Source organism: Pristiophorus japonicus, chromosome 31, assembly GCF_044704955.1.
Source record: "Pristiophorus japonicus isolate sPriJap1 chromosome 31, sPriJap1.hap1, whole genome shotgun sequence".
Taxonomy (NCBI): Eukaryota; Metazoa; Chordata; class Chondrichthyes; family Pristiophoridae; genus Pristiophorus; species Pristiophorus japonicus.
In genome coordinates, this window is record NC_092007.1 from 1,425,555 (window position 1) to 1,447,331 (window position 21,777).

Consider the following 21,777-nt stretch of genomic DNA (forward strand, 5'->3'; position numbering starts at 1 on the left):
TGGGTAATGGGGGACCTGGGTAATGGGGGAACTGGGTAATGGGGGAACTGGGTAATAGTGGGACCTGGGTTATGGGGGACCTGGGTTATGGGGGACCTGGGTAATGGGGGAACTGGGTAATGGGGGAACTGGGTAATAGTGCGACCTGGGTAATGGGGGAACTGGGTAATAGTGCGACCTGGGTAATGGGGGAACTGGGTAATAGTGGGACCTGGGTAATGGGGGACCTGGGTAATAGAGGGACCTGGGTAATGGAGGAACTGGGTAATAGTGGGAGCTGGGTAATGGGGGAACTGGTTAATAGTGGGACCTGGGTAATGGGGGAACTGGGTAATAGTGGGACCTGGGTAATGGGGGACCTGGGTAATGGGGGACCTGGGTAATGGGGGAACTGGGTAATAGTGGGACCTGGGTAATGGGGGAACTGGGTAATGGGGGAACTGGGTAATAGTGGGACCTGGGTAATAGTGGGACCTGGGTAATAGTGGAACTGGGTAATAGTGGGCCCTGGGTAATGGGGGAACTGGGTAATAGTGGGACCTGGGTAATGGGGGAACTGGGTAATAGTGGGACCTGGGTAATGGGGGAACTGGGTAATGGGGGAACTGGGTAGTAGTGGGACCTGGGTAATGGGGGAACTGGGTAATAGTGGGAACTGGGTAATGGGGGAACTGGGTAATGGGGGACCTGGGTAATGGGGGAACTGGGTAATAGTGCGACCTGGGTAATGGGGGAACTGGGTAATAGTGCGACCTGGGTAATGGGGGACCTGGGTAATGGGGGACCTGGGTAATGGGGGACCTGGGTAATGGGGGAACTGGGTAATGGGGGAACTGGGTAATAGTGGGACCTGGGTAATGGGGGAACTGGGTAATAGTGGGACCTGGGTAATAGTGGGACCTGGGTAATGGGAACTGGGTAATGGGGGACCTGCGTAATGGGGGACCTGCGTAATGGGGGACCTGCGTAATGGGGGACCTGCGTAATGGGGGACCTGCGTAATGGGGGACCTGCGTAATGGGGGACCTGGGTAATGGGGGACCTGGGTAATGGGGGAACTGGGTAATAGTGGGACCTGGGTAATGGGGGAACTGGATAATAGTGGGACCTGGGTAATGGGGGACCTGGGTAATGGGGGACCTGGGTAATGGGGGACCTGGGTAATGGGGGAGCTGGGTAATGGGGGACCTGGGTAATGGGAGAACTGGGTAATAGTGGGACCTGGGTAATGGGGGAACTGGGTAATAGTGCGACCTGGGTAATGGGGGAACTGGGTAATAGTGCGACCTGGGTAATGGGGGAACTGGGTAATAGTGCGACCTGGGTAATGTGGGAACTGGGTAATAGTGCGACCTGGGTAATAGTGTGACCTGGGTAATAGTGTGACCTGGGTAATAGTGGGACCTGGGTAATGGGGGAACTGGGAGTGGGACCTGGGTAATGGGGGAACTGGGTAATAGAGGGACCTGGGTAATGGGGGAACTGGGTAATAGTGGGACCTGGGTAATGGGGGAACTGGGTAATAGTGGGACCTGGGTAATCGAGGGAACTGGGTAATCGAGGGACCTGGGTAATAGTGGGACCTGGGTAATAGTGGGACCTGGGTAATAGTGGGACCTGGGTAATAGTGGGACCTGGGTAATAGTGGGACCTGGGTAATGGGGGAACTGGGTAATGGGGGAACTGGGTAATAGTGGGACCTGGGTAATGGGTGAACTGGGTAATAGTGGGACCTGGGTAATGGGGGAACTGGGTAATAGTGGGACCGGGTAATGGGGGAACTGGGTAATGGGGGAACTGGGAGTGGGACCTGGGTAATGGGGGAACTGGGTAATGGGGGAACTGGGTAATAGTGGGACCTGGGTAATGGGGGAACTGGGTAATAGTGCGACCTGGGTAATGGGGGACCTGGGTAATGGGGGAACTGGGTAATAGTGGGACCTGGGTAATGGGGGTCCTGGGTAATAGTGGGAACTGGGTAATAGTGGGAACTGGGTAATAGTGGGAACTGGGTAATGGGGGAACTGGGTAATGGGGGAACTGGGTAATAGTGCGACCTGTGTAATGGGGGAACTGGGTAATGGGGGAACTGGGTAATAGTGCGACCTGGGTAATGGGGGAACTGGGTAATAGTGGGACCTGGGTAATGGGGGAACTGGGTAATAGTGGGACCTGGGTAATGGGGGAACTGGGTAATAGTGGGACCTGGGTAATGGGGGAACTGGGTAATAGTGGGACCTGGGTAATGGGGCCCTGGGTAATGGGGGACCTGGGTAATGGGGGAACTGGGTAATAGTGGGAACTGGGTAATGGGGGAACTTGGTAATAGAGGGACCTGGGTAATGGGGGAACTGGGTAATAGTGGGACCTGGGTAATGGGGGAACTGGGTAATAGTGGGACCTGGGTAATCGAGGGAACTGGGTAATCGAGGGACCTGGGTAATAGTGGGACCTGGGTAATAGTGGGACCTGGGTAATAGTGGGACCTGGGTAATAGTGGGACCTGGGTAATAGTGGGACCTGGGTAATAGTGGGACCTGGGTAATAGTGGAACCTGGGTAATAGTGGGACCTGGGTAATAGTGGGACCTGGGTAATGGGGGAACTGGGTAATGGGGGAACTGGGTAATAGTGGGACCTGGGTAATGGGTGAACTGGGTAATAGTGGGACCTGGGTAATGGGGGAACTGGGTAATAGTGGGACCGGGTAATGGGGGAACTGGGTAATGGGGGAACTGGGAGTGGGACCTGGGTAATGGGGGAACTGGGTAATGGGGGAACTGGGTAATAGTGGGACCTGGGTAATGGGGGAACTGGGTAATAGTGCGACCTGGGTAATGGGGGACCTGGGTAATGGGGGAACTGGGTAATAGTGGGACCTGGGTAATGGGGGTCCTGGGTAATAGTGGGAACTGGGTAATAGTGGGAACTGGGTAATAGTGGGAACTGGGTAATGGGGGAACTGGGTAATGGGGGACCTGGGTAATGGGGGAACTGGGTAATAGTGCGACCTGTGTAATGGGGGAACTGGGTAATGGGGGAACTGGGTAATAGTGCGACCTGGGTAATGGGGGAACTGGGTAATAGTGGGACCTGGGTAATGGGGGAACTGGGTAATAGTGGGACCTGGGTAATGGGGGAACTGGGTAATAGTGGGACCTGGGTAATGGGGGAACTGGGTAATAGTGGGACCTGGGTAATGGGGCCCTGGGTAATGGGGGACCTGGGTAATGGGGGAACTGGGTAATAGTGGGAACTGGGTAATGGGGGAACTTGGTAATGGGGGACCTGGGTAATGGGGGACCTGGGTAATGGGGGAACTGGGTAATAGTGCGACCTGGGTAATGGGGGAACTGGGTAATGGGGGAACTGGGTAATAGTGCGACCTGGGTAATGGGGGAACTGGGTAATAGTGGGACCTGGGTAATAGTGGGACCTGGGTAATGGGGGAACTGGGTAATAGTGGGACCTGGGTAATGGGGGAACTGGGTAATAGTGGGACTTGGGTAATGGGGGAACTGGGTAATAGAGGGAACTGGGTAATGGGGGACCTGGGTAATGGGGGAACTGGGTAATAGTGCGACCTGGGTAATGGGGGAACTGGGTAATGGGGGAACTGGGTAATAGTGCGACCTGGGTAATGGGGGAACTGGGTAATAGTGGGACCTGGGCAATAGTGGGACCTGGGTAATGGGGGAACTGGGTAATAGTGGGACTTGGGTAATGGGGGAACTGGGTAATAGAGGGAACTGGGTAATGGGGGACCTGGGTAATGGGGGAACTGGGTAATAGTGCGACCTGGGTAATGGGGGAACTGGGTAATGGGGGAACTGGGTAATAGTGCGACCTGGGTAATGGGGGAACTGGGTAATAGTGGGACCTGGGTAATAGGGGAACTGGGTAATAGTGGTACCTGGGTAATGGGGTACCTGGATAATGGGGGAACTGGGTAATAGTGGGACCTGGGTAATGGGGGAACTGGGTAATGGGGGACCTGGGTAATGGAACTGGGTAATAGTGGGACCTGGGTAATGGGGGACCTGGGTAATGGGGGACCTGGGTAATGGGGGAACTGGGTAATAGTGGGACCTGGGTAATGGGGGAACTGGGTAATGGGGGAACTGGGTAATAGTGGGACCTGGGTAATAGAGGGAACTGGGTAATAGAGGGACCTGGGTAATAGAGGGACCTGGGTAATGGGGGAACTGGGTAATAGTGGGACCTGGGTAATGAGGGAACTGGGTAATAGTGGGACCTGGGTAATAGTGGGACCTGGGTAATAGTGGGACCTGGGTAATAGAGGGACCTGGGTAATAGAGGGACCTGGGTAATGGGGGAACTGGGTAATAGTGGGACCTGGGTAATGAGGGAACTGGGTAATAGTGGGACCTGGGTAATAGTGGGACCTGGGTAATAGTGGGACCTGGGTAATGGGGGAACTGGGTAATAGTGGGACCTGGGTAATAGTGGGACCTGGGTAATAGTGGGACCTGGGTAATGGGGGAACTGGGTAATAGTGGGACCTGGGTAATGAGGGAACTGGGTAATAGTGGGACCTGGGAAATAGTGGGACCTGGGTAATGGGGGAAATGGGTAATAGTGGGACCTGGGTAATGGGGGACCTGGGTAATGGGGGACCTGGGTAATGGGGGACCTGGGTAATGGGGGACCTGGGTAATTGTGGGACCTGGGTAATGGTGGAACTGGGCAATAGTGGGACCGGGTAATGGGGGAACTGGGTAATGGGGGGAACTGGGAGTGGGACCTGGGTAATGGGGGAACTGGGTAATAGTGCGACCTGGGTAATGGGGGAACTGGGAGTGGGACCTAGGTAATGGGGGAACTGGGTAATAGTGGGACCTGGGTAATGGGGGACCTGGGTAATGGGGGAACTGTGTAATAGTGGGACCTGGGTAATGCGGGAACTGGGTAATTGGGGGAACTGGGTAATAGGGGGACCTGGGTAATGGGGGAACTGGGTAATAGTGCGACCTGGGTAATGGGGGAACTGGGAGTGGGACCTGGGTAATGGGGGAACTGGGAGTGGGACCTGGGTAATGGGGGAACTGGCAGTGGGACCTGGGTAATGGGGGAACTGGGTAATGGGGGAACTGGGTAATAGTGGGACCTGGGTAATGGGGGAACTGGGAGTTGGACCTGGGTAATGGGGGAACTGGGTAATAGTGGGACCTGGGTAATGGGGGAACTGGGTAATAGTGGGACCTGGGTAATGGGGGAACTGGGAGTGGGACCTGGGTAATAGTGGGACCTGGGTAATGGGGGAACTGGGTAATAGTGGGACCTGGGTAATGGGGGAACTGGGTAATAGTGGGACCTGGGTAATAGTGGGACCTGGGTAATAGTGGGACCTGGGTAATAGTGCGACCTGGGTAATGGGGGAACTGGGTAATAGTGGGACCTGGGTAATGGGGGAACTGGGAGTGGGACCTGGGTAATAGTGGGACCTGGGTAATGGGGGAACTGGGTAATAGTGGGACCTGGGTAATGGGGGAACTGGGTAATAGTGGGACCTGGGTAATGGGGGAACTGGGAGTGGGACCTGGGTAATAGTGGGACCTGGGTAATGGGGGAACTGGGTAATAGGGGGACCTGGGTAATGGGGGAACTGGGTAATAGGGGGACCTGGGTAATGGGCGAACTGGGTAATAGTGCGACCTGGGTAATGGGGGAACTGGGAGTGGGACCTGGGTAATGGGGGAACTGGGAGTGGGACCTGGGTAATGGGGGAACTGGGAGTGGGACCTGGGTAATGGGGGAACTGGGTAATAGTGGGACCTGGGTAATGGGGGAACTGGGAGTGGGACCTGGGTAATGGGGGAACTGGGTAATAGTGGGACCTGGGCAATGGGGGAACTGGGAGTGGGACCTGGGTAATGGGGGAACTGGGAGTGGGACCTGGGTAATAGTGGGACCTGGGTAATGGGGGAACTGGGAGTGGGACCTGGGTAATAGTGGGACCTGGGTAATGGGGGAACTGGGAGCGGAGGGTCACCTCTCCACCTCACCCCCTCCCCCCGGGCATCCCCTCTCCTTGGGCAGCCCCTGCCTCCCCCTGGCATCTGAACACACTCACCACCTGTGTTTTCCCCAATTGATTTATTTCAGGATTGCTGAACGGACTTGAAGCCTGAACAGCAGACTTTCTGGAAGGTTCCGCGCAAATTATTTGGTCGGGATGAGTGACGGAGACAGCAACCCAGCAGCCATTCCCGTCCCGCCCGAGGATGTGCAGGGGGATGGGCGATGGATGTCTCAGGTAAGGTGGCAACTGAGGAGCACGGGCTGTTGCTGTGTCGTTCCACAGAATGGGCACCGGATACTCAGCCGTCCAGTCCTGCTCCCTCCAGCCTCCAGGTCAGCTTTGTCTCTGATCGGCTCCTCTCATCTCCCACTTCATGTACATGCCTCTCCTGCTCCCAAATAACAAAGCTGTGCTGTTCGAATCGTAGATTGGTGACAGCACAGAAAAGCCATTCGGCCCGTCGAGCCTGTGCCGGCTCTCCGCAAGATCACTTCAGCCAGTCCCACTTACCGCTTTTTCCCCGGAGCCCGGCAAATGTTTTTCCTTCAGGTACTGATCCAATTCCCTTATGAAAGCCACGATTGAGTCTGCCTCCACAGCCCTCTCGGGCAGTGAATTCCCGATCCGAACCACTCGCTGCGTAAAAACATTTTTCCCTCATGTCGCCTTTAGTTCTTCCACCAATCACCTTAAATCTGTGTCCCTCTGGTTCTCGACCCTTCCACCAATGGGAACAGTTTCTCTCTGTCTACTCTGTCCGGACCCCTTAACATTTTGAACACCTCGATCAAATCTCTTCATTTTCTTTGCTCTGAAGAGAACAATCCCAGCTTCTCCAGGCTATCCACGTCGCTGAAGTTCCTCATTCCTGGAATAATTCTCGCAAGCCTTTGCTGCACCCTCTCTCAGGTCTTCACATCCTTCCGAAAGGGTGGTGCCCAGAATTAGACATTAATATCTCTCTCACGCTCAACATCTCAACAAACACCAATTCCTATTTATATGCATCGAGAATTAGTTGCTAGATAAGGTACCCATAATAGACTCCGACATTAGGGATAATGGGCATGTACTCAAATGCTTTTCCACTATGTTTCCAAATGACTTGGGTGAAGGAATAGAGAGCTGGAAATCCAAGTTTCCAGCAATCCAAGTTCGGTGGCACATTAAATCGTGTAACTGGGAGCACAGATTTGCACTGGGACATTGATTGTCGGAGGAGGAGGAGGAGACCATTCAGTCCCTCGAGCCTGTTTCCCCCATTCAATGAGATCATGGCTGATCTGTATCGTAACTCCTTCCACCTGCCTTGGCTCCATATCCTTTTATACCCTTGGCGAGCAAAAATCGACCGATCTCAGATTTAGAATTATTAATTGAGCTGGCATCTACTGCTTTTTGTGGCAGGGAGTTCCACAATTCTACCACCCTTTGTGTGAAGAAGTCTTTCCTAACTTCTCTCCAAGGGCCTGGATGTAATTTTAAGGTAATGTCTTTTGTCCTAGATTCCCCTCACCAGCGCAAAACATTTCTTTCTATCCTTTCAATTTCTTTCACGATCCTAAAACCTTAATCAGGAAGGCAAATTAAATGTTGGCCTTTATTGCAAGGGGGATGGAGTATAAAAGCAGAGAAGTCCTGCTACAACTGTACAGGGTATTGGTGAGGCCACACCTCGAGTACTGCGTACAGTTTTGGTCTCTGTATTTAAGGAAGGATATACTTGCATTGAAGGCTGTTCAGAGAAGGTTTGCTTGGTTGATTCCAGAGATGAGGGGGTTGATTTATGATAGGTTGAGGAGGTTAGGCCTATACACATTGGAGTTCAGAAGAATGAGAGGTGATCTTATTAAAACATATAAGATAATGAGGGGACTCAACAAGGTGGATGCAGAGAGGATATTTCCATTCATAGGGGAAACTAAAACTAGGGGACATAGTCTTAGAATAAGGGGCCGCCCATCTAAAACTGAGATGAGGAGAGATTTCTTCTGAGGTTTGTAAATCTGTGGAATTCTCTGCCCCAGAGAGCTGTGGAGGCTGGGACATTGAATATAATTAAGACAGAGATAGACAGATTTTTGAGCGATAAGGGAGTAAAGGGTTATGGGGAGCGGGCGGGGAAGTGGAACTGAGTCCATGATCGGATCAGCCAAGATCTTATTAAATGGCGGAGCAGGCTCGAGGGGCCGAATGGCCTCCTCCTGGTCCTATTTCTGATCTTAATCAAATCACCTCTTCACCTTGTCTGTGTCAAAGAATACAAAGTCTACTTTATGTAACCTCTCCTCGTAATTTGATCCTTGGATCCCTGGTAACATTCTGGTGAATCTGTGCTGACCAATCTATCCTTTCGACTGGAACTGATCTGCAGATGTGGTCTAACCAGCGCTTTGTGTAGCTTTAGCAAAACTTTCTCCCCTATATATTCTAGCCCTCTGGTTATAAAGGCAAACAACCCATTAACCTGTTTGATATTTTTAGTACCTGAATACTACGTTTTAGTGATCTGATGTACGGACCCGTAAAAACTCTTTGGACCTTCACTGTTCCGACCTTTACACCATGTAAAAAATACTCCGATCTATCCTTTTTTTGGTCCAAAATGGATGACCTCACACATAGCTGTGTTGGAATCCATCTGCCACAGTTTTGTCCACTCATTTAATCTTTCAGTGTCTCTTTTTAATTTTATGCTCCCGTCTACATTGCCACCGATCTTTGTCGTCGGTAAACTTGGCGAAATGGCTCTTTATTGTGTTATCTAAATTATTAACAACTGCAGTGGATAGTTGAGTGCGTAGCACAGATCCTTGATGGATAGCACAAGGCCCTTTCTTTCCATTCAAGTACATACCCATTTATTCCTACTTTCTGTCTTCTATTGTCAAACCAATCTCCTAACCACGTCAATAATTTATTATTAATAACTTTTTTTTATTTCGCGCCTTTAACGAAGTAAAATGTCCCAAGGTGCTTCATTCACAACAGTATTGCAGATAAACAGATAAATTTGACACCGAGCCACAGAAGAAATTGAGGCAGATGATCAAAAGCTTGTTGAAAGAGGTAGGTTTTAAGGAGCGTCTTAAAGGAGGAAAGAGAGGTAGCGAGCCGGAGGTTTAGGGAGGGTGTTCCAGAGCTTGGGCCCCAGGCAGCTGAAGGCACGGCCACTGATGGTTGAGCAGTTATAATGAGGGATGCTCTGGAGGGCAGAATTAGAGGAGCACAGACATCTTGTGGGATTGTGAGGCTGAAAAAGATGACAGAGATAGGGAGGGGCGAGGCCATGGAGTGATTTGTAAACAAGGATGAGAATTTTGAAATCGAGGCTTTGTTTAACTGGGAGCCAATGTAGGTCGGCGAGCACAGGGGGTGATGGGCGAGCGGGACTTGGTGCGGGTTAGGACACAGAGCAGTGAGCACAGGGGGTGATGGGTGAGCGGGACTCGATACGAGTTAGGACACGGGGCAGTGGGCACAGGGGGTGATGGGTGAGTGGGACTTGGTGCGGGTTAGGACACGCGGCAGTGGGCACAGGGGGTGATGGGCGAGCGGGACTTGGTGCGAGTTAGGACACGGGGTAGCGAGCACAGGGGGTGATGGGTGAGTGGGACTCGGTGTGAGTTAGGACACGGGGTAGCGAGCACAGGGGGTGATGGGTGAGTGGGACTCGGTGTGAGTTAGGACACGGGGCAGTGGGCACAGGGGGTGATGGGCGAGCGGGACTTGGTGCGAGTTAGGACACGGGGTAGCGAGCACAGGGGGTGATGGGTGAGTGGGACTCGGTGTGAGTTAGGACACGGGGCAGTGGGCACAGGGGGTGATGGGCGAGCGGGACTTGGTGCGAGTTAGGACACGGGGCAGTGAGCACAGGGGGTGATGGGTGAGTGGGACTCGGTGCGAGTTAGGACACGGGGCAGTGGGCACAGGGGGTGATGGGCGAGCGGGACTTGGTGCGAGTTAGGACACGGGGCAGTGAGCACAGGGGGTGATGGGTGAGCGGGACTCGATACGAGTTAGGACACGGGGCAGTGGGCACAGGGGGTGATGGGCGAGCGGGACTTGGTGTGAGTTAGGACACGGGGCAGTGAGCACAGGGGGTGATGGGTGAGCGGGACTCGATACGAGTTAGGACACGGGGCAGTGGGCACAGGGGGTGATGGGCGAGCGGGACTTGGTGCGAGTTAGGACACGGGGTAGCGAGCACAAGGGGTGATGGGTGAGTGGGACTCGGTGTGAGTTAGGACACGGGGCAGTGGGCACAGGGGGTGATGGGCGAGCGGGACTTGGTGTGAGTTAGGACACGGGGTAGCGAGCACAAGGGGTGATGGGTGAGTGGGACTCGGTGTGAGTTAGGACACGGGGCAGTGGGCACAGGGGGTGATGGGCGAGCGGGACTTGGTGCGGGTTAGGACACGGGCTGCTAAGTTTTGGATCACCTCATGTTGACACAGTGTGGAATGTGGGAGGCCGGCCAGGAGTGAGTTGGAGTCGTCACGTCTAGAGGCAACATGAATGTAGGTTTCAGCAGAAGAAGAGCTGAGGCAGGGGCGGAGACAGGCAATGTTGCATTTTAAATTTAAATTTGCCTTCCATTCCATGAGATTTAATTTTAGCTAACGGGTGTCTCTTATGTGGAACCTTATCGGATGCCTTTTTGAAGTCCATATAAATTACATCCATCGACATTCCCTTGTCTCATCATGATCGTCATAGGCGCTCCCTCGAGCGAGGATGACTTCCTTCCACACCAAAAGGGATGAGTTCACAGATGTTTCAATGAAGGACCCGATATTCTAGTCCTGAACTCCAATGGAGAGGGTGGAAGATGCCTGTGTGTGGATTTTTTTAACGTCTGGTGACCGTTGCACACCAGCCACCACACGGGGCTTGACAGAGCTAGGTCTTTCTGCAGTGGCAAGGGTTAACCAGGACGACTGGAGACCTGCTCTGCTGCATGGACCCAGTGCGCGCACACATCGCAGTGTGGGCTGGGCTCGTGCTGCCCCTGGGCCCTCTGCTCTTTTGGGCCCTGTACCCACAATTACCGCACCTCCACCACAATCTCTCGCCGATCATTTGCTACATTTCTGCCTCGATCTCTCGCCACTTCAGTTACTGCATCATACAATTCAATTACGTTCGTTCGACGCGACCTACCCTTTACAAATCCACGTTGGCTCTCTCTAATCAGCTCAAATTTCTGTAAATGCTCAGTCACTCTGTCCTTAATTATGGATTCCATTAACTCCCCCACAACTGATGTTAGACGAACAGGTCTATCATTTTCTGGATCGATGAAGTGAATCGGTAAAACTGTGACAAGATGGAAAGCGTGGGAAAGTGTGAAGTCATCCACTTCGGACCGAAGAAAGATAGATCAGAGTATTTTCTAAATTGTGAGAAGCTAGGAACTGCAGAGGAGCCGAGATTTAGTGGTCCATGTACAGAAATCACTAAAAACTCGTGGACAGGTACAAAAAATAATTTTAAAAGGCTTTGGAATGTTGGCCTTTCGGTCAGCTAAGAATTAGGAGCAGGAGTAGGCCATTTGGCCCCTCGAGCCTGCTCTGCCATCCAACAAGATCATGACCAATCTACCTCAACTCCACTTTCCTGCACTCTGCCCATAATCCCTCAATTTCCCCTTGATTCCAAAACTCTCTCAATCTGTCTTGAATGACTGAGCCTCCACAGCCCTCTGGGGCAGAGAATCCCAAAGATTCACCACCCTCTGAAGTGAAGAAATTCCCCCTCATCTCAGTCCTAAATGGCCGACCACTTATACTGAGACTGTGACCCCTGGTTCTCGACTCCCCAGCCCGGGGAAACATCTTCCCTGTATCTATGCTGTCAAACCACTCAAGGATTTTATACATGACAGTGAGATCACCTCTCATTCTTCGAAACTCGAGAGAATATAGGCCTCGTCTACTCAATCTCTCCTCATCACAGGAATCAGTCGTCTTATCAGATCGTACGAGGGGTTGAGAAAATGGATGGTGATCGAGGGAAAAGTTGACGTTGCCAACAGCCGGTCTGAACTGTAAACCGCAAAAAGCTGGAGTATGGTGCGGTGAATTTTCCCCAAGCAGTGTGTGGCCGCTAGTTTTTCATCTATCAGCTGTGGCTCAGTGGGTAGCACCCTCCCCTCCGAGTCAGAAAGTCGTGGGCACAAGTCCCACTCCAGGGACTTGAGCACAAAAATTCGAGGCTGACTCTCCACTCTGGTGCTGAGGGAGCGCTGCACTGTCTGAGGTGCCGTCTTTCGGATGAGACGTTCAATGAGGTAGGTTTTAAGGAGTGTCTTCAAGGAGGAAAGAGAGGTGGAGAGGTTTAGGGAGGGAGTTCCAGAGCTTAGGGCCCAGGCAGCTGAAGGCACGGCCACCGATGGTTGAGCAGTTATAATCAAGAGGCCAGAATTAGAGGAGCGCAGACATCTTGTGGGATTGTGAGGCTGAAAAAGATTAGAGATAGGGAGGGGCGAGGGCCATGGAGGGATTTGTAAACAAGGATGAGAATTTTGAAATTGAGGCATTGTTTAACCGGGAGCCAATGTAGGTCAGCGATCAGAGGGGTGATGGGTGATCTTGACTTGGTGTGAGGTTAGGACTCAGGTTCCTGAGTTTTGGATGACTTCAAATTTTCATGGCGTAGAATGTGGGAGGCTGGCCAGGAGTGAGTTGGAATCGTCAAGTCTACTTTGAGGTAACAAAGGCATGGATGAGGGTTTTAGCAGCAGAAGAGCTGAGGCAGGGGCAGAGGCGGGCAAAGTTACGGAGGTGGGTATGTGGCTGGAAACTCATTTCCGGGTCAGGTATGACACCGAGGTTGCGAACAGTCTTGTTCACCCTCAGATTGATGCTAGGGAGAGGGATGGAGTCAGTGGTTAGGGAACATAGTTTGTGGCGGGGATCAAAGGCAATGACTTTGTTCTGCCCAATATTTAACTGGAGAACATTTGTGACAGGGTAGATCGAGAAACTATTTCCTCTGGAAAAAGGAGGAACTTTTTCCAGTGGCAGAAGGATCATTAATTAGAAGACACTGATTTAAGACAATTGGCCCAGAGGTAACATGAGGGAAAATACATTTATGCCGCGAGTAGTTGTGATCTGGAACGCACTGCTTGAAAGGGCGGTGGAAGCAGATTCAGTAATAACTTTCAAAGGGGAATTGGATAAATACTATGGGGAGAGCAGAGGTGTGGGGCTAATTGGATAGGTCTACCCAAGAGCCAGCACATACACAATGGGCCGAATGGCCTCCTATCCTGTATTATTCTATAACCTTAAAATTGGAGCTCGGCCATTCAGGGGTGATCCTTCACACACAAGGTGTTGCGGCCGGGGTGAATTGAAAATGTCAAAACTGAGACTGGCTAGATTGGTGTTGGGTCAGGTTATTAAGGGTTACGGAGCTAGTTGGAATTAAGGTCAGCTGTCATCTAATTGAATGGCAGAACAGGCTCGAGGGGCTGAATGGCCTTCTGTGCCTAAATCAGCTCCTTTTAAAAGTGCCTTTTTAAAAAATTCATTCATGACAAGGCCGGCATTTATTGCCCGTCCCTAGTTGCCCTTGAGAAGGTGGTGGTGAGCCGCCGCCTTGAATCGCTGCAGTCCCTTACGGCTAAAGAGATCAAGGAGTATGGAGAGAAAGCAGGAATGGGGTACTGAAATTGCATGATCAGCCATGATATTGAATGGCGGTGCAGGCTCGAAGGGCTGAATGGCCGACTCCTGCACCTATTTTCTCTGTTTCAATGTGTGGTGAATGTGCTCCCACAGTGCTGTTAGGGAGGGAGTTCTGGGGATTTCAACCCAGCCGATATATTTCCAAGTGGGGCTGGTGTGTGACTCGGAGGGGAACGTGGAGGTGGTGGTGTTCCCATGCGCCTGCTGCCCTTGTCCATCTAGGTGGTGGAGGTCGTGGGTTTAGAAACATAGAAACATAGAAAATAGGTGCAGGAGCAGGCCATTCAGCCCTTCTAGCCTGCACCGCCATTCAATGAGTTCATGGCTGAACATGAAACTTCAGTACCCACTTCCTGCTTTCACGCCATTCCCCTTGATCCCCCGAGTAGTAAGGACTTCATCTAACTCCCTTTTGAATATATTTAGTGAATTGGCCTCAACTACTTCCTGTGGTAGAGAATTCCACAGGTTCACCACTCTCTGGGTGAAGAAGTTTCTCCTTATCTCGGTCCTAAATGGCTTACCCCTTATCCTTAGACTGTGACCCCTGGTTCTGGACTTCCCCAACATTGGGAACATTCTTCCTGCATCCAACCTGTCCAAACCCGTCAGAATTTTAAACGTTTCTATGAGGTCCCCTCTCACTCTTCTGAACTCCAGTGAATACAAGCCCAGTTGATCCAGTCTTTCTTGATAGGTCAGTCCCACCATTCCGGGAATCAGTCTGGTGAATCTTCGCTGCACTCCCTCAATAGCAAGAATGTCCTTCCTCAAGTTAGGAGACCAAAACTGTACACAATACTCCAGGTGTGGCCTCACCAAGGCCCTGTACAACTGTAGCAACACCTCCCTGCCCCTGTACTCAAATCCCCTCGCTATGAAGGCCAACATGCCATTTGCTTTCTTAACCGCCTGCTGTACCTGCATGCCAACCTTCAATGACTGATGTACCATGACACCCAGGTCTCGTTGCACCTTCCCTTTTCCTAATCTGTCACCATTCAGATAATAGTCTGTCTCTCTGTTTTTACCACCAAAGTGGATAACCTCACATTTATCCACATTATACTTCATCTGCCACGCATTTGCCCACTCACCTAACCTATCCAAGTCACTCTGTAGCCTCATAGCATCCTCCTCGCAGCTCACACTGCCACCCAACTTAGTGTCATCCGCAAATTTGGAGATACTACATTTAATCCCCTCGTCTAAATCATTAATGTACAATGTAAACAGCTGGGGCCCCAGCACAGAACCCTGCGGTACCCCACTCGTCACTGCCTGCCATTCCGAAAAGTACCCATTTCCTCCTACTCTTTGCTTCCTGTCTGACAACCAGTTCTCAATCCACGTCAGCACACTACCCCCAATCCCATGTGCTTTAACTTTGCACATTAATCTCCTGTGTGGGACCTTGTCGAAAGCCTTCTGAAAGTCCAAATATACCACATCAACTGGTACTCCTTTGTCCACTTTATTGGAAACATCCTCAAAAAATTCCAGAAGATTTGTCAAGCATGATCTCCCTTTCACAAATCCATGCTGACTTGGACCTATCATGTCACCATTTTCCAAATGCGCTGCTATGACATCCTTAATAATTGATTCCATCATTTTACCCACTACTGAGGTCAGGCTGACCGGTCTATAATTCCCTGCTTTCTCTCTCCCTCCTTTTTTAAAAAGTGGGGTTACATTGGCTACCCTCCACTCGATAGGAACTGATCCAGAGTCAATAGAATGTTGGAAAATGACTGTCAATGCATCCGCTATTTCCAAGGCCACTTCCTTAAGTACTCTGGGATGCAGTCCATCAGGCCCTGGGGATTTATCGGCCTTCAATCCCATCAATTTCCCCAACACAATTTCCGACTCATAAAGATTTCCCTCAGTTCCTCCTCCTTAATAGACCCTCTGACCACTTTTATATCCGGAAGGTTGTTTGTGTCCTCCTTAGTGAATACTGAACCAAAGTACTTGTTCAATTGGTCTGCCATTTCTTTGTTCCCCGTTATGACTTCCCCTGATTCTGACTGCAGGGGACCTACGTTTGTCTTTACTAACCTTTTTCTCTTTACATACCTATAGAAACTTTTGCAATCCGCCTTAATGTTCCCTGCAAGCTTCTTCTCGTACTCCATTTTCCCTGCCCTAATCAAACCCTTTGTCCTCCTCTGCTGAGTTCTAAATTTCTCCCAGTCCCCAGGTTCGCTGCTATTTCTGGCCAATTTGTATGCCATTTCCTTGGCTTTAATACTATCCCTGATTTCCCTAGATAGCCACGGTTGAGCCACCTTCCCTTTTTTATTTTTACGCCAGACAGGAATGTACAATTGTTGTAATTCATCCATGCGGTCTCTAAATGTCTGCCATTGCCCATCCACAGTCAACCCCTTAAGTATCATTAGCCAATCTATCTTAGCCAATTCATGCCTCATACCTTCAAAGTTACCCTTCTTTAAGTTCTGGACCATGGTCTCTGAATTAACTGTTTCATTCTCCATCCTAATGCAGAATTCCACCATATTATGGTCACTCTTCCCCAAGGGGCCTCGCACAACGAGATTGCTAATTAATCCTCTCTCATTACACAACACCCAGTCTAAGATGGCCTCCCCCCTAGTTGGTTCCTCGACATATTGGTCTAGAAAACGATCCCTTATGCATTCCAGGAAATCCTCCTCCACCGTATTGCTTCCAGTTTGGCTAGCCCAATCTATGTGCATATTAAAGTCACCCATTATAACTGCTGCAGGTGCTGCCCAAGAAGCCTGAGAACCAGGATTTCACACCCTTCTCTGGCACCCTGTCCTGGAATAAAAGGGATTGTAATGTCTAATCCTGCAGCAGCTTGCGAATATTGCCTGTGTTCAATGATTCACGGTCTCAGTCGACAGCTTAATGTTTCTGGACGTTAAATGAGGTGGAGGTTGGTGTGCAGGTGGTGATTAGCAATGGACAAGGCTCCCTTGTTGTCCGACCGTGTTGCATTTGGACTGTGAGTGCTGCCACACAATCACGGAGTAACACTCTGACCATCATCAACCCCTTGTGACCTGCAGCACAATCGCTATGTGGCTGACACGAAAGACAAGGAACCTGACGTCTTGTTCGTGGGAGACTCCCTGGTTCAGTTACTCCACCAGTTTGAGGTAAGGTGCTCCTCTTGTGAGTATGTGAATAGAGAGAGACAGAGGTACGGAGAATAGCGTGGGGTTGGGAGTAGGGAAAATGTCCAGTGTAGTCATGTTTATTCTAAGTGAGATGTATGATGGGGATTTTTATAACCTTGCTGCCAGTGTTCCTCGTGCTCAATCTCCCGGTGAATCACTGGTCCTGCTGCCGGTGTTCCCAGTGCCAGATCTGTCTGCTGAATCACTGGTCCCGCTGCCAGTGTCCCTAGTGCTCAATCTCCCGGTGAATCACTGGTCCTGCTGCCGGTGTTCCCAGTGCCAGATCTGTCTGCTGAATCACTGGTCCCGCTGCCAGTGTCCCTAGTGCTCAATCTCCCGGTGAATCACTGGTCCTGCTACCGGTGTTCCCAGTGCCAGATCTGTCCAGTGAATCACTGGTCCTGCTACCGGTGTTCCCAGTGCCAGATCTGTCCAGTGAATCACTGGTCCCGCTGCCAGTGTTCCCAGTGCCGGATCTGCCTGGTGAATCACTGGTCCTGCTGCCGGTGTTCCCAGTGCCGGATCTGTCTGGTGAATCACTGGTCCTGCTACCGGTGTTCCCAGTGCCGGATCTGTCTGGTGAATCACTGGTCCCGCTGCCAGTGTTCCCAGTGCCAGATCTGTCCAGTGAATCACTGGTCCCGCTGCCAGTGTTCCCAGTGCCGGATCTGCCTGGTGAATCACTGGTCCTGCTGCCAGTGTTCCCAGTGCTGGATCTGCCTGGTGAATCACTGGTCCTGCCGCCAGTGTTCCCAGTGCCGGATTTGTCTGGTGAATCACTGGTCCCGCTGCCAGTGTCCCTCGTGCTCAATCTCCCGGTGAATCACTGGTCCTGCTGCCGGTGTTCCCAGTGCCGGATCTGTCTGGTGAATCACTGGTCCCACTGCCAGTGTTCCCAGTGCCGGATCTGCCTGGTGAATCACTGGTCCCGCTGCCAGTGTTCCCAGTGCCGGATCTGCCTGGTGAATCACTGGTCCTGCTACCAGTGTTCCAAGTGCCAGATCTGTCTGGTGAATCACTGGTCCTGCTGCCAGTGTTCCCAGTGCCGGATCTGCCTGGTGAATCACTGGTCCCGCTGCCAGTGTTCCCAGTGCCGGATCTGCCTGGTGAATCACTGGTCCTGCTGCCAGTGTTCCCAGTGCCAGATCTGTCCAGTGAATCACTGGTCCTGCTACCGGAGTTCCCAGTGCCGGATCTGTCTGGTGAATCACTGGTCCCGCTGCCAGTGTTCCCAGTGCCGGATCTGTCCAGTGAATCACTGGTCCCGCTGCCAGTGTTCGCAGTGTTCCCAGTGCCGGATCCTGTGTTGTCACGCTCCTGCTCCATGCCCTCCCGATCCTCTGCTCAGGCTCCATGTCCGGTCCCTGGAGGGTGGCCAGCACTCCTGGGATTGCACTCCAGCCCGAACCCCCGCCTTCAGAAGAGGAGCAGAGCGGCACGCAGGGAAATGAACCCCGACTGGTGTTGGGGAAACCTTGGTGCTGTCATACTGGGGACTGTTGTGGTTGCTCGTGTAGTCTGGCTTGTGGGTACCTTGGGACTGCCCTTCCCTGTTCTCGCTGTCTGTGTGTGTCTCCGTGCCTGGCCGGCTCTCGCTCTTCCCCCCCCCCCCCCCCCTGCCAAACTGTGTCCATGTCCCGTTCGTCCCACTCCCACCCTTCACTCCCCTAACCGTGTCATGCCTCACCCTCTCTTGCTCTCCCCTCCCTCAACAGTCTGTCCATCCTTCGCCATCTCTCACTCTCCCCACCCCACTCCCCCCAACTGTGTCCATGTCTCACTGTCCCCCACTCTCCCCTCCCACAACCATCTCCCCATGTCTCACTGTCTCTCCCCACCAACCCACCCCACCCCCGTGTCTCTCTCCATGTTTCACCGTCTCTCCCCGTGTCTCACTCTCTCTCCTCTCGTGTCTCCCCACGTCTCACTCTCTCTCTCCTCTCGTGTCTCCCCATGTCTCACTCTCTCTCCTCTCGTGTCTCCCCATATCTCACTCTCTCTCCTCTCGTGTCTCCCCATTTCTCACTCTCTCTCCTCTCGTGTCTCCCCATATCTCACTCTCTCTCCTCTCGTGTCTCCCCATGTCTCACTCTCTCTCCTCCCGTCATTCCCTGTGTCTCATTCTCTCTCCTCCCGTGGCTCCCCGTGTCTCACTCTCTCTCCTCCCGTGGCTCCCCGTGTCTCACTCTCTCTCCTCTTGTGGCTCCCCATGTCTCACTCTCTCTCCTCCCGTGTCTGTCTCACTCTCTCTCCTCCCGTGTCTGTCTCACTCTCTCTCTCTCTCTCCTCCTGTGTCTGTCTCTCTCTCTCCTCCCGTGTCTGTCTCACTCTCTCTCTCTCTTCCCGTGTCTCTCTCTCACTCTCTCACTCTCTCTCTCCCCGTGTGCCACTCTCTCTCTCCCCGTGTGCCACTCTCTCTCTCCCCGTGTGCCTCGCTCTCTCTTCCCGTGTGCCTCGCTCTCTCTCCCCGTGTGCCTCGCTCTCTCTCTCCCCGTGTGCCTCGCTCTCTCTCTCCCCGTGTGCCTCGCTCTCTCTCTCCCCGTGTGCCTCGCTCTCTCTCTCCCCGTGTGCCTCGCTCTCTCTCTCCCCGTGTGCCTCGCTCTCTCTCTCCCCGTGTGCCTCGCTCTCTCTCTCCCCGTGTGCCTCGCTCTCTCTCTCCCCGTGTGCCTCGCTCTCTCTCTCCCCGTGTGCCTCGCTCTCTCTCTCCCCGTGTGCCTCGCTCTCTCTCTCCCCGTGTGCCTCGCTCTCTCTCTCCCCGTGTGCCTCGCTCTCTCTCTCCCCGTGTGCCTCGCTCTCTCTCTCCCCGTGTGCCTCGCTCTCTCTCTCCCCGTGTGCCTCGCTCTCTCTCTCCCCGTGTGCCTCGCTCTCTCTCTCCCCGTGTGCCTCGCTCTCTCTCTCCCCGTGTGCCTCGCTCTCTCTCTCCCCGTGTGCCTCGCTCTCTCTCTCCCCGTGTGCCTCGCTCTCTCTCTCCCCGTGTGCCTCGCTCTCTCTCTCCCCGTGTGCCTCGCTCTCTCTCTCCCCGTGTGCCTCGCTCTCTCTCTCCCCGTGTGCCTCGCTCTCTCTCTCCCCGTGTGCCTCGCTCTCTCTCTCCCCGTGTGCCTCGCTCTCTCTCTCCCCGTGTGCCTCGCTCTCTCTCTCCCCGTGTGCCTCGCTCTCTCTCTCCCCGTGTGCCTCGCTCTCTCTCTCCCCGTGTGCCTCGCTCTCTCTCTCCCCGTGTGCCTCGCTCTCTCTCTCCCCGTGTGCCTCGCTCTCTCTCTCCCCGTGTGCCTCGCTCTCTCTCTCCCCGTGTGCCTCGCTCTCTCTCTCCCCGTGTGCCTCGCTCTCTCTCTCCCCGTGTGCCTCGCTCTCTCTCTCCCCGTGTGCCTCGCTCTCTCTCTCCCCGTGTGCCTCGCTCTCTCTCTCCCCGTGTGCCTCGCTCTCTCTCTCCCCGTGTGCCTCGCTCTCTCTCTCCCCGTGTGCCTCGCTCTCTCTCTCCCCGTGTGCCTCGCTCTCTCTCTCCCCGTGTGCCTCGCTCTCTCTCTCCCCGTGTGCCTCGCTCTCTCTCTCCCCGTGTGCCTCGCTCTCTCTCTCCCCGTGTGCCTCGCTCTCTCTCTCCCCGTGTGCCTCGCTCTCTCTCTCCCCGTGTGCCTCGCTCTCTCTCTCCCCGTGTGCCTCGCTCTCTCTCTCCCCGTGTGCCTCGCTCTCTCTCTCCCCGTGTGCCTCGCTCTCTCTCTCCCCGTGTGCCTCGCTCTCTCTCTCCCCGTGTGCCTCGCTCTCTCTCTCCCCGTGTGCCTCGCTCTCTCTCTCCCCGTGTGCCTCGCTCTCTCTCTCCCCGTGTGCCTCGCTCTCTCTCTCCCCGTGTGCCTCGCTCTCTCTCTCCCCGTGTGCCTCGCTCTCTCTCTCCCCGTGTGCCTCGCTCTCTCTCTCCCCGTGTGCCTCGCTCTCTCTCTCCCCGTGTGCCTCGCTCTCTCTCTCCCCGTGTGCCTCGCTCTCTCTCTCCCCGTGTGCCTCGCTCTCTCTCTCCCCGTGTGCCTCGCTCTCTCTCTCCCCGTGTGCCTCGCTCTCTCTCTCCCCGTGTGCCTCGCTCTCTCTCTCCCCGTGTGCCTCGCTCTCTCTCTCCCCGTGTGCCTCGCTCGCTCTCTCCCCGTGTGCCTCGCTCTCTCTCTCCCCGTGTGCCTCGCTCTCTCTCTCCCCGTGTGCCTCGCTCTCTCTCTCCCCGTGTGCCTCGCTCGCTCTCTCCCCGTGTGCCTCGCTCTCTCTCTCCCCGTGTGCCTCGCTCTCTCTCTCCCCGTGTGCCTCGCTCTCTCTCTCCCCGTGTGCCTCGCTCTCTCTCTCCCCGTGTGCCTCGCTCGCTCTCTCCCCGTGTGCCTCGCTCTCTCTCTCCCCGTGTGCCTCGCTCTCTCTCTCCCCGTGTGCCTCGCTCGCTCTCTCCCCGTGTGCCTCGCTCGCTCTCTCCCCGTGTGCCTCGCTCGCTCTCTCCCCGTGTGCCTCGCTCGCTCTCTCCCCGTGTGCCTCGCTCGCTCTCTCCCCGTGTGCCTCGCTCGCTCTCTCCCCGTGTGCCTCGCTCGCTCTCTCCCCGTGTGCCTCGCTCGCTCTCTCCCCGTGTGCCTCGCTCGCTCTCTCCCCGTGTGCCTCGCTCGCTCTCTCCCCGTGTGCCTCGCTCGCTCTCTCCCCGTGTGCCTCGCTCGCTCTCTCCCCGTGTGCCTCGCTCGCTCTCTCCCCGTGTGCCTCGCTCGCTCTCTCCCCGTGTGCCTCGCTCGCTCTCTCCCCGTGTGCCTCGCTCGCTCTCTCCCCGTGTGCCTCGCTCGCTCTCTCCCCGTGTGCCTCGCTCGCTCTCTCCCCGTGTGCCTCGCTCGCTCTCTCCCCGTGTGCCTCGCTCGCTCTCT

At 53.8% G+C, this 21,777-nt stretch overlaps 1 protein-coding gene across 2 annotated transcripts in view; it reads left to right on the top strand.

Moving 5' to 3' along the window:
• The window catches only part of pafah1b3 (platelet-activating factor acetylhydrolase, isoform Ib, gamma subunit), a 59,167-nt gene that overhangs the window by 20,848 nt on the left and 16,542 nt on the right, over nucleotides 1–21,777 (top strand). For both annotated transcript variants that reach the window (XM_070868921.1, XM_070868922.1), the window contains exons 2-3: nucleotides 6,126–6,276; nucleotides 16,802–16,891. In XM_070868921.1, the coding sequence (XP_070725022.1) occupies nucleotides 6,196–6,276; nucleotides 16,802–16,891 (171 nt within the window). In that variant the 5' untranslated portion in view covers nucleotides 6,126–6,195. The remainder of the gene's footprint in view (nucleotides 1–6,125; nucleotides 6,277–16,801; nucleotides 16,892–21,777) is intronic.